Here is a 12,165-nt window from a genome sequence, read left to right on the forward strand (position 1 = left end):
GTATGTGCTGAGGCACAGCTGGTAAGTGATGTGGTCTGTTTCCAGATTCCTAGTCTACTCTGCTGCCTCTTGGATGGCTCCCCGCTATTCCTCAGGATACAGCCCTAATTCTTTAGGCCCATCACAATCTGACTTCAACCTCTCTTTTCTATGCCATCTGCTCATCTCTATTCCATAATATTCTAGTTTGCTAGGGCTGTGAGGGTAGAACCTGTTCCACGCCTCTCTCCTTGTCTTGTAGATGGCCATCTGCATGGTCACAGAGTGTTCTCGCTGTATATGCATGTCTGTCCTAATTTCCTCCTTTTTTATAAGGACATCAGTTATACTGAATGAGGGCCCATTCTAATGACCTCATTTTAACTTGATTACCTCTGTAAAGACTCTATCTCCAAATAAGCTCACTTTGTGAGGTATTAGGGGTTAGGACTTCAATCTATGAATTTTGGGGGGACACAATTCAATCCATAACACCTACACACATACATAACGAAACTAGTCTCTGTTCTATAAATTCATCTACTCAGATGACAATTATGCCCTGAGTGCCTCTTACAGTGCCAGCACTGTTCTGGGCCCTGCTATACACTTCCATACCCCATGTCTTTGGTCAGCCAGTTACTTCCGTACTTTGCCTAGGATACAACCACCTTTATTTATTTATTTATTTTGTGAGGAAGATTCGCCCTGAGCTAACATCTGTTGCCAATCCTCCTCCTTTTGTGCTTGAAGAAGATTTGCTCTGAGCTAACATTTGTGCCAAACTTCCTCTACTTTGTATGTGGGATGCGTACACAGCATAGTTGACGAGCGGAGTAGGTCTGCACCCAGGATCCAAACCCGCAAACTCCAGGCCTCCGAAGCAGAGCACACAGAACTTTAACCACTTGGCCAGGGGGCCGGCCCCCACAACCACCTTTTCCTGAGCCCCTTGCCTACCTGCTTTCCTCCAACTGATGACCTCCTAGTGACCTTCAAAACTCACTTATAACTTCCTTATTTTGTAAAGCTCAAATGGGCCCTTTTTCTGAAATTTTCTCCTTTTCTCCACCCAATATACTTAATTCCTCCACAGAACTCTGTTAATACTCTACTTACAGCATCTGTAGCATTGTATTACAGTTGTTTGGAAACTTCTGTGTTCCCTGGCTCGATGCTAATAAGGCTGCTGAGGGCAAGTATTATGCACTATTCAGCTTGTATCTCCTGCACCAAGGATAGTGCCTGGCACATAGTAAGTACCTAATAAGTATTTGCTTAATGAGTGATCCAAGCAGGACTGTAGGGTGCTCAATTTAACAAGACCTAATGGTAAAATTTGAAGGAGGAACATCTAGAGACAGGGAGACCAGATAGATAGCCATTGCTAAAGTCTAGACAAGAGGTAACAAAGGGCTGAAGTAGGAAAGCAGTGAATGGAAAGAAAGAAAAAGAGACTTGGAGAAACTAATGAGTTGGTGGTTTGTTGGGTATGGAAAGTAAAAGAGTGAGAGTAATCAAAGATGACCAAATTCTCTAGGGTAACCAGGTGACAGAAACAGTAAAGATATATCAATTAAAATAAAATAATTAAAAAATGTTAACAGATAAACCCTAAAGTTCAAGCGGTTTAAGAAACAGATTTTTTTCCTCTCATACATCAAGTCTATATGGATATTCCCGCTGGGCAGGTGGCTCTCCTCCAAGAGTGACTCAGGGATGTAGGCACCTCTCATCTTGAATAGGTCACTTGAAAGATCATTTGCTCTAGGAGTATTCAAATGTAAGATTTTTGTGATCAGAAAACAGAAACTATCACTTCTGCTCATATTCTATTGGCTAGATCTCAGTCACACGGCCCAGCCAACTACAAGGGAGGCTGGGAAATACAGTCTAGCTGGATATTCGGAGAGAAAAGAAAATGTGTTTGGCAAACTCGCTTCAATCTGTTCTAACACAGTTAACAAGCGGTGTTGGGAAATTTCAGGGAATGAAGGTAGAATAAAAATATGTGGTCTGTTTATAACTGTTAGATGAGAAATAATTGATTCAATTCTTGCTAACACAACTGAGAAAGCTGAACCATTAGTCAAAAAAATTCATCTGAATTTCTTTAAACTTAATAATCTTGTTATATTAGATGTCTATATTTTTTAATACTATGTATAATATATTACAATGATCTATATTTTGTACATAAAGTAACAATATCCTATCATTAATAGAAAAGGAACTTCTGAACTTATTTTCTAAGCTGTGGCTAGGGATATTTGCAAATTTGGTAATACTTTTTTGCCTGACCATGTTGGTAACCAATTTTTTTTTAAGATTGGCACCTGAGCTAACAACTGTTGCCAATCTTTTTTTTTTTTTCTGCTTTATCTCTGCAAATCCCCCCTCCCCCCCCCGCCCCGGTACATAGTTGTTTATCTGAGTTGCAGGTCCTTCTATTTGCGGCATGTGGGACGCCACCTCAGCATGGCCTGATGAGCGGTACCATGTCCGTGCCCAGGATCCGAACCGGTGAAACCCTGGGCCGCCGCAGCGGAGCGCACGAACTCAACCACTCGGCCACGGGCCGGCCCCCTGTAACCAATTTTTTAAAAGTCAGAGTTGGTGGAATAAACCTAAAGCCCATAGTCTTGTTGGAAAAATGCTATGGTAGACATTTATAGTACATTTTTATAAATGTGAGTCTCTTTTCAAAATGTACTTATTACATTTTAGCCTAAATTCTACCTCTCTTGGCCATTATGTTATAATTTCACTAGACACAGCCACAAGTCATACCTATCAGTTATATCCTTAGGCCAAACAAAAGAGGTCACCTAACTCACTTTTGGTCCCTTAGGTAATTTACTCAGGTTCCACTATCTGACATCAAAGTCAAGTTTATGAGAGAAAACCACCAACAATGTAAATCCCAGTAGTTTGGAGGTGAATGTTAACGTTCCTAAATCAGTACTTCCCTCAAATGTTAAATAATTCACTGTAGCATCATAGATGCAAGCCTCCAGCAGAAGTTACGCTTGAACAATTAAGGAAGCAGGAACCAAACAAATGACTTCAGTGATAGAGAAACAAATTAACAGCCTCTCATAATACTATGTCAAATTATATTTTCACATTAAGAACTGTGTAAAACACCCAAGCATCACACTGACTTACTAGATCAAGTCTGATTACAGAAAATAGCCTAGAACCACACACCAGGATTATTCCCTAAACGTAATTGTGGATTCTATACACTTGGGTATGAACCCATTTATGCTATTCAGAAAAATTTTTATATTCATAATGTACCACCTACTCTTTTGCAAAGTTCTGTTACAACTGCTCATATTACAATGACCATATACCAAATGCACTATGTTCTCGTGAAGGATCAGAAGGCGATGCAGCTGTTTCTTAGAGGCTAGATAAGAAATTCGAAACATGAGGCCACATCACAGTGCACTGTGGACATACAAACAACGGCACCTGCAGTGTAGAAAGGGTACACAGTTTAGAGGAAAACCAGGATTTAAATCCAAACTCTATCACTTTCTACCAAGAGGATTTTAGACAAATATTGATCTCAGTATCAGTTTCTTTTTCTGTAAAATGGGGATGATTCGTTTATGCAGTAAATATTTATTGAACACCTATCACGTGTCAAATAGTACTTTCCAAGGGTTACTTTAGGATTAGACATAAGAAAACGTAGCTAGTGTTCATTAGAGGTCTGTATGGTTATCCAAATGCAAGCCAGGATGACTGAACAATGAAGCAGGGTCAAAGTCGGCCAACTGAAAACCAATAGAATCCCTAGCAAGAAACAGAGACACGGGATACAGTGGGATGTGAGGTCTGTTTCGTTTCCAGGGACTAACAGGTTATTGGTATTCATTGGAGATCTTTATGTATTTTCTCTAGTTATTTCATCTAAACTCAGCCAAGAATTTTCCACAAAATTTATAAGGTAAAGTTCTGAGCTCACATTCAAACAGGCTGGGGGAAGGATGTAGAAGTATTAAAGGCTTGCCAGGTTGTTTCCCAGTCAGAAGCTTTTAAAGATATACTTACAAGATCTTTTTTGGTGTATTAATTTAATGGCTTATCTAGTCTACAAGTGAAGTCAATTCTTTGAATCAGACTAGGAAAGTGGAATGGAATCAAGAAAAAAACCCATGAGATTTGGAAGGAAGAGAACTATACTTAGAGCCTCAACTTTTCTCATTTGCCAACTGTGTCACCTTGAAAGAATCTCAAGATTTTTGAATCTCAGTTTTCTCAAGAATAAAATAAGTATAACAATTCTCACCTATGCCATTATTGTAAGGATCACATGGGATAACTGTCATTAAAATGATCAGTAACCTACAAAGCACTAAACAAATATAAATTATTTCAAAGTTGAGTAGGAACTGAAAATGACCCCAAGATATCTCTTCCACTGAAGATACTTGTGCGGATAAATGGTAGAAGGTCTGCAAAATTATTGCGGCTGGAGGAGGGGCCATTTGTAGACACAACAGTAATAATCTTAGCTTGTTTATTAGTGAGGAAGGGTCACTGGACTTCACAGCTGGCAAGCGATAATCATCTCTAAATATCACAGAAGAAAAAAACATTTATGGTTAAGACTTCCAGAAATAAAAAAAAATCTACGATGTGGACTGATTTTTTTAAGTAAATCAATAAGCTATATTAGCCATAAGTCAAAGTTCCTGGAAATGCTTCTTTTTGTGAGGAAAATTTCCTTGTCATCCTTGTTTTAGGGTAGCTTTAATTTGACGTGCCAAAGTCTACTTGCAGATTGTTACCTCCACACAGGCTTTTACCACAGTCTCAAGCACACTGCTAAGATTAAATAAAGCTATTGCTGCTATATTGTTACTAAAAAATATGCAGTGATTTTTTAAAAAAATAAAACTGAAAATTTTAAGTTTGTTTCACATGTAGCAAAAATGACTAATACACACTCATAAATTTATTTTTTAATCTAAATGTGAGATATAAAAATCTCTTATTCCAGAAACTTCAGTAAAAACTTCTTCACCATATAAATACTGAAAATAAAGTAACTGATACAGCACTGAAGTAGACTACTTCTCCTAAAATGGTAGCTACATCATTCTTTTACAGCTAGGTATATCATTTTGAGTAGGTTTAAAAATCATCAATCCTGGACTAAGGGACAGAGAGGACCCTACAGAGATACAATGATACCATGTTGGGAGAGGAGGGTTAGTGATGAAAAGAACATTGTAAATGCCCAAGGTAGAAATGAAAGTATTTGACATAAACGTATGGGGAGATTTACCAGAGTTATGCACGGAGCAGCCAAGATGATCAGATTTATTAAGAACAATAAAAATCCATTTTTTAACCTTACGAAATATTTTAATCTATCTTTGAATCAGGGAGTGACAAAGAACTAAACAATGATTTCCAGTGACCTCTGCTCAGTAAAAGGAAACACAATTTAGCGAGCAACATTAAAAGACTAATTTCTTCTTACCACGAGTAGATCCCACTGACCATGTCATAGTTCTGACATGAAGCCTTCATGCTGCTCGGCCCAGCTGCTTTAGAAATAAGTAGCACCACCAAGCCCCTCAACTGCAGGTTATGCCGGCTGTCGTACACAAGCCCCCTGCCAAAAAGGAAAGAGAAAAGAGGATTAACACACCCTCACAGGATCAGTCAGATCAAGGTCAAAAACTGCTGCAAGCACATCCATACTTCCAAATTCGGACAATGGGACTTGCTGAAAAGAAACAGGACCGGGGGAAGAAAGTTAATAGGGGGAGGCAATGAGTTCAGGAAACTAGAGAAACCTATGGCTGGTTTTAAAAGTGACAATCTCAAATTGTCAGGATCGATAGGGCTTCCTCCTCCTTTCTGGGTTTTCCCACTGTCTCTAACCTACCTCGTAATCTTTAGCGTTTGCTCTGATAACAACAGGAACGCATAGTTTAAACTGCTTCGTGGAGTTGATAGCAACTGAAATACAAATTGTATAGCTCGGATGCAGTGATATTATCTGGTGATGACGGTGGTAAGGGGGAGTGGTAAAAAGCAATTTCTGCCTTCACAGGTAGAGAAGAAGCTCAGAGAATGAAAGGATTAAACCAAATCCAAATGACTCAAAAATTTATTTGATAAGTAAAATGGAAATGAATGCCATCAGCAAAAATCTTGCCATTTCCTATTACTTACGCAAAGAATTATCATTCTACACAAAATAAGGCTTTAACTTAGTATGTCACCTTTTTTTGCTATGAAGATTGAATTTTTATAATTTCTACTATAACTAAGGTCAGGAATACTTTCCAGGAATACATTATTTTTAAGTATTACAAGTGGCTGTCATACAAGAACTAAATGGCATTGTTAAAAAAGAAAGAAAGAAAACTACGGGCAATATATTATAATAAATTAATATTTAGAACAATGTTCATGGGCACTAATAAAATAGATTACATTACAGCATACATAAATAATATACAAATATAGCTCTTGAATGTGGTGAAAAAACATTAAAAATTTGTATTATAATACTTCATTGAATTATTAAGACTTCCTTGGTGAATTCTGAACAAAGAATCAATTTAAATGAATTAAGTTAACATAGCCAAAATTGATGAGTTAGTCCATTACTTAAGAAAAATCTTGGGGCTGGCCCCATGGCCAAGTGGTTAAGTTTGCGCTCCGCTTCGGTGGCCCAGAGTTTTGCAGGTTTGGATGCTGGGTGTGGACATGGCACTGCTCATCAGGCCATGCTGAGGCGGCGTCCCACACGCCACAACTAGAGGCACTCACAACCAGAATATACAACTATGTACTGAGGGGCTTTGGGGAGAAGAAGAAGAAAAAAAAAAAAAGAGAAAAATCTTCACCCTCATACCTCCAAACAGAAATTTTTAAAAGGGCCCGTTCTTACTCTTTCATTAGTTTCAAGAAAGACAGTTCTTCAGGCTCTCTGCAAAGTAACAGTTACAGCTCTTTCTCTATTTATATTTTCTCCTCAATCTAGTAAGTGATCTTCAGCAAGTTAGAGGGGTTAATGACTTTTAAAAAGAAGTTCTAATTTCCTAGGAAAAGTAAGCTAATTTAAGGTAACTAAGCTATATCACAATAGAAACAAAGAATCATCAGTAATGTTTAAAGCTCTTTATTATCATTTAACAATCTACTTAAATCCTATAGACCTAATTGCAGGGAGGCTGGGAAGCACCCTATTTTGGAAAAAGAAAATGCAAAATGGGAGCTCTTTCTAAATTTTCTGCTTTGAATTACAAGTTTTAACTTACGCTACTAGATCTTTATTTATGCATTATTTACAGTGAATCTTTTATTCTTCCCTGTTGTACAATAATACTAAAGAGAAAGTCTGACTGGCTCTTAATTCTAGAAAGGGAAAAGAGGAAGGTAAGGCTGTGTGTGCGTGTGTGTATGTGTGTGTGTGTGTGTATTTTGTGGGTTGGGCCTGGTTAGGGATGAAGGACATAATGGCACAGTCAGAATTCTAAGAGGTGAAACTTGAAATAAGTCTGACCAAGTTAGGCCAATGAAACAGCTCTGGCAACAGTTCTGACAACATCTTCCTCATAGTTCACAGAGACGGGACCTTTCACAGGAGACACACACACAAACTAATAATAATAATAACAACAACAACAACAACAACAATAGCAACAAACGCTTACATAGTGCTTTATATGCCAGGAACTGTTCTATGCATTATAATATATATTAACTAAATTACTTCACAACAATTTTAAGAGGAAGGCACCATAACTACCCTGATTTTCAGATGAGGAGAATGAGGCACACAGAGAGATCAAGCAACTGGCCAAGATAGCAAAGCCAGTAGGTGTTAGAGCCTTGATAGAGTCAGGATTTGAACACTGGCCGATTGGCTCTAGAGTCTATATACACTCTTAACCATTATGCTCTAATGACTCTGTATCTGTTTCATCTCATGTACAAAACTATTTGCTAAGTCAAATTAGAAGAGTCCCACTTTAGAACCAGGTTTGAAAAATTCTTCTGCCAGTGACTAGCTGAACGACTCAGAGACTGTCACCTTGTCTATAAAATGAGATTAACAACATCTGCTTTCCATAGTCATTGTATGGCAGAGACAACATGAATAAAGTATATAACACTACAGAGCACATGGTAGGTGATCAGGTGATCATAAAATTACATTCTCTTTCCTTATTACTTTTTTGCCATCTATTTTCTCCTCAACTCTTAGATTTTCTCTTTCTTCTGCTCTGTTTCTCCTTGTATCTCTCAAAGTCTTCCCTACTCTACCAGCATGTATAATCTCCTACAAATATTGTTTCCTTTTAAGATAGTCTGTGGTCGTGGACTGGAAGAATTAACATAGTTAAAATAGCCATACTTCCTAAAGCAATCTACAAATTCAATGCAATCCCTATCAAAGCTCCAAGGACATTTTTCACAGAAATAGAACAAAGAATCCTAAACAACAAAAGACCCTGAATAGCCAAAGGAATCCTGAGAAAAAAGAACAAAACTGGAGGCATCACATTCCCTGATTTCAAGATATACTACAAAGCTATAGTAATCAAAACATCATGGTATTGGCATAAAACAAGACACACAGATCAATGGAATAGAATCGAGAGCCCAGAAATAAAACCACACATCTATGGACAGCTAATTTCCAACAAGGTAGTCAAGAACATACAATGGAGAAAGGAAAGTCTCTTCAATAAATGGTGTTGGGAAAACTGGACAACTACATGGAAAAGAAAGAAAGTAGACCATTATCTTACACCATACACAAAAATTAACTCAAAACAGATTAAAGACTTGAACGTAAGACCAGAAACCATAAAACTTCTAGAAAAAAGCATAGGTAGTACACTCTTCAACGTCAGTCTTAGCAGTATAATTTCAAATACCATGTCTGACCAGGCGAAGGAAGCGAAAGAAAAATATAAATGGGACTACATCAAACTAAAAAGCTTCTGAACAGCAAAGGAAACCATCAACAAAATGGAAAGACAACCTAACAATTGGGAGAAGGTATTTGTGAACTACATATCTGATTAGGGGTTAATATCCAAAATATATAAAGAACTCATATATCTCAACAACAAACAAACAACTCAGTTGAAAAATGGGCAAAAGATCTGAACAGCCATTTTTCCAAAGAAGATATCTAGATGGGCAACAGGCACATGAAAAGATGTTCAAAATCACTAATTATTAGGGAAATGCAAATCAAAACTACAATGAGATATCACCTCATGCCAGTCCAAATGGCTATAATTAATAAGACAAGAAATAACAAGTGTTGGAGAGGATGTGGAGAAAAGGGAACTCTCATATACAACGTAAACTGGTGCAGCCACTATGGAAAATAGTATAGAGAGTCCTCAAAAACTTAAGAATAGAACTACCATATGATCCAGCTATTCTACTGCTGGGTATTTATCCAAAGAATATGAAAACACGAATGTGTAAAGATATATGCACTCCTATATTCATTGCAGCATTATTCACAATAGCCAAGACTTGGAAACAACCTAAGTGCCAATCAAGGGATGAATGGATAAAGAAGATGTGGATAAAGAATACTACTCAGCTATAAAAAGGATAAAATCTTGGACCTCCCCCATGGCCGAGTGGTTAAAGTTCTGCACGCTCCGGTTTGGCGGCTGGGTTAGCAGGTTTGGACCCCAGGTTGGGACCTACTCCACTCACCAACCACACTGTGGGAGTGTCCCATGTACAAAAAAAAATAGAGGAAGATTGGCACAGACGTTAGCTCATGGCTAATCTTCCTTAAGCAAAAAAAAAAAAAGAGGACTGGCAACAGATGTTAGCTCAGGGTGAATCTTCCCCAGCAAGAAAATTAAACAACAACAACGAAAAAAAATGAAATCTTGTCATCTGCAACAACATGGATGAACCCTGAGGGTATTATGCTAAGTGAAATAAGTTAGACGGAGAAAGTCAAATACTGCATGATCTCACTCATATGTAGAAGACAAGAACAACGACAACCAAACACAGAGATACAGAGATTAGACTGGTGGTTACTAGAGAGGAAAGAGGGAGGGAGGAGGGTGAAAGAGGTGACAGGGCACATGTGTACAGATGGTATTATCATGGATGGTAATTAGTCTTCAGGTGGTGTACACAGAAATTGAAATATGATGACGTACACCTGAAACTTTAAATATATTGTTTCTTTTTCTATCTCCCGAAATAACAAAGGTAGGGCATTCTTCCCCTGTCCCCCATCCAAACATCATGAGACACTTGCCACTCTCAGAATGCATTACTGAAAAGGTCAGGAAAAGAAACTGTAGTGGACCGGTTGATAGAAAGCAAGAGAGGAGTCAGCAAAGTACGTCTTATGACCACTAATTTTCATGTATGACAGTAGTTAACAATCCAGAGAACAGGTTAACAGCTTGAGTAAATTAAATAACTGTTTCCAAAACACCACTTCTTTAAACTCACTTCATTAACACCTTTAGAAAAAACAGCACTAAGATAAATTGATAACGTCCACAGCTCAAAAATTAGCCCACAACCAGAAGATAATATGAGATTTTGCTCCTGAGCATAAAAAAACCCGTAGGATTCTAAACTTACAGAGATAACATGTTTCATATAGTTCGGGTCATACTTCATCTGGAAAACTGTGATTTATTCTCAGCGCCTCTCTTAAGGAGGGACCCTGACAAGCTGGAGCATCTCCCAAAGATGGTGAAATCATATACAACCACACATGGCGCTGAAGAACAAAACCTACGGATGCGAGCTGGGAGGACAATACAGTTCGTATTCTCAAATTTATTCAGTCAAAAATGTGGTGAATGCTTACTACATGTAAGGCACAGTGCTAAACAGACAGTGGATGAGGTGACGGCGAGCCCTGGAGAGCTCTGGTCTCCCTTCTTGGGGATAATACAGTCTGGATTAAAAATGACAATGAAATGTGGCCAGAGCTACTTTAGAGGATGAACTAGGGCTGTGAGAGCACAGAGAAGGGGCAACTAACATAGCAGAGGTGAGCAGGGTGAAAGAGATCCTCCTGAGACGTAAAGGATGAGAAGGAAGTAGCCAGGGAGCTGAAGTGGGGAGGGGAAGTGAAAAGAAAAGTGTTCCAAAAAAGAAGCATATCCGTGAAGGGTTAGAGGAGAGAGTAGAGGACACAGCTGTTTCCAGAAGCAATATGGCAGGAGCACAGTGTGAGAGGGGAAGAGTGGAGAACTAAAGCTGGAGGCATGCATGACAGCTGTCTGCTCATTTGAAAGGGTCCCGTATGGATGGGAGACAGACCCTGGAAGTATTACTTTAGAGACTGACACTAATGAATAGAAAACACAGCAGGCCAATTTTGGCTCAATATGAAGAAACTAAAAAGCAGAGTAGCCTCTGTTGAGGCTGAGTGCCTTGTACTAGAAATATTCAAGAAGCTGCACAGCCTCTGACATAACACATTAGAGAGAAACCTGGACTATTTGACATTTGAAGTTTTTTCTTAGTCTGTGATTTCTTTATGACCTCACTTCACTACATTTAATTATCTGGTACTCTACAATAAGTACAATAGGCATAAAAATTGGAAGAATTCTCTACTGTCATCAACATGTCATAAATGAAAGTAATATTTAGTATCTTGTAATCTTTATCACTAAAATTCTACATAATTGTTTTCTTTTAGCTAATATAAACAAACACTTCATCATTCATTCATTCAACTAATAATAGACTGAACGCCTTGCACACATCAGGCCCTGTGCTAGGCACGGATGCAATGGGGAGCAAAACCAGGCACATGGCTTGTGAAGCTTATGATCTAGTGGAAGAGACTGGTAATAATGAATGAATCACAAATAAATGTAAAACTACAACAGTAATAAATCCCACAAAGGAAAAAGAGAGATGGTATTGTGAGAGCTTATAATTCAGGAAGTAAACTAGCCAGGAAAGCCAGAGGCCTCTTCAGGAAGTGATGGCTGAGTTGATATTCAAAGGAAGAAGAGATGTAAAAGAGGGGTGAGGGAAGAGACCTGGTAAGGGGAGTGTATCTGCAGCTCAAGAATGAAAATACGCAAGGCTGAGAGGAAGACAGGGACTAGAAAACACGCGTTGTCACATCCAAAGAGCAATGTGAAGCCACTGCAGTATTTTATTAGCCAACAG

At 38.4% G+C, this 12,165-nt stretch overlaps 1 protein-coding gene across 4 annotated transcripts in view; it reads right to left on the reverse strand.

Moving 5' to 3' along the window:
- Nucleotides 1–12,165, reverse strand: part of PDSS2 (decaprenyl diphosphate synthase subunit 2) — a 267,780-nt gene that overhangs the window by 145,116 nt on the left and 110,499 nt on the right. For 2 of the 4 annotated variants that reach the window (XM_023650874.2, XM_001503961.6), the window contains exon 2: nt 5,483–5,617. The exons of the other annotated variants lie outside the window; for them this stretch is intronic. In XM_023650874.2, the coding sequence (XP_023506642.1) occupies nt 5,483–5,617 (135 nt within the window). The remainder of the gene's footprint in view (nt 1–5,482; nt 5,618–12,165) is intronic. 4 annotated transcript variants of the gene reach the window in all.

Source organism: Equus caballus, chromosome 10 (genome assembly GCF_041296265.1).
Source record: "Equus caballus isolate H_3958 breed thoroughbred chromosome 10, TB-T2T, whole genome shotgun sequence".
Taxonomy (NCBI): domain Eukaryota; kingdom Metazoa; phylum Chordata; class Mammalia; order Perissodactyla; family Equidae; genus Equus; species Equus caballus.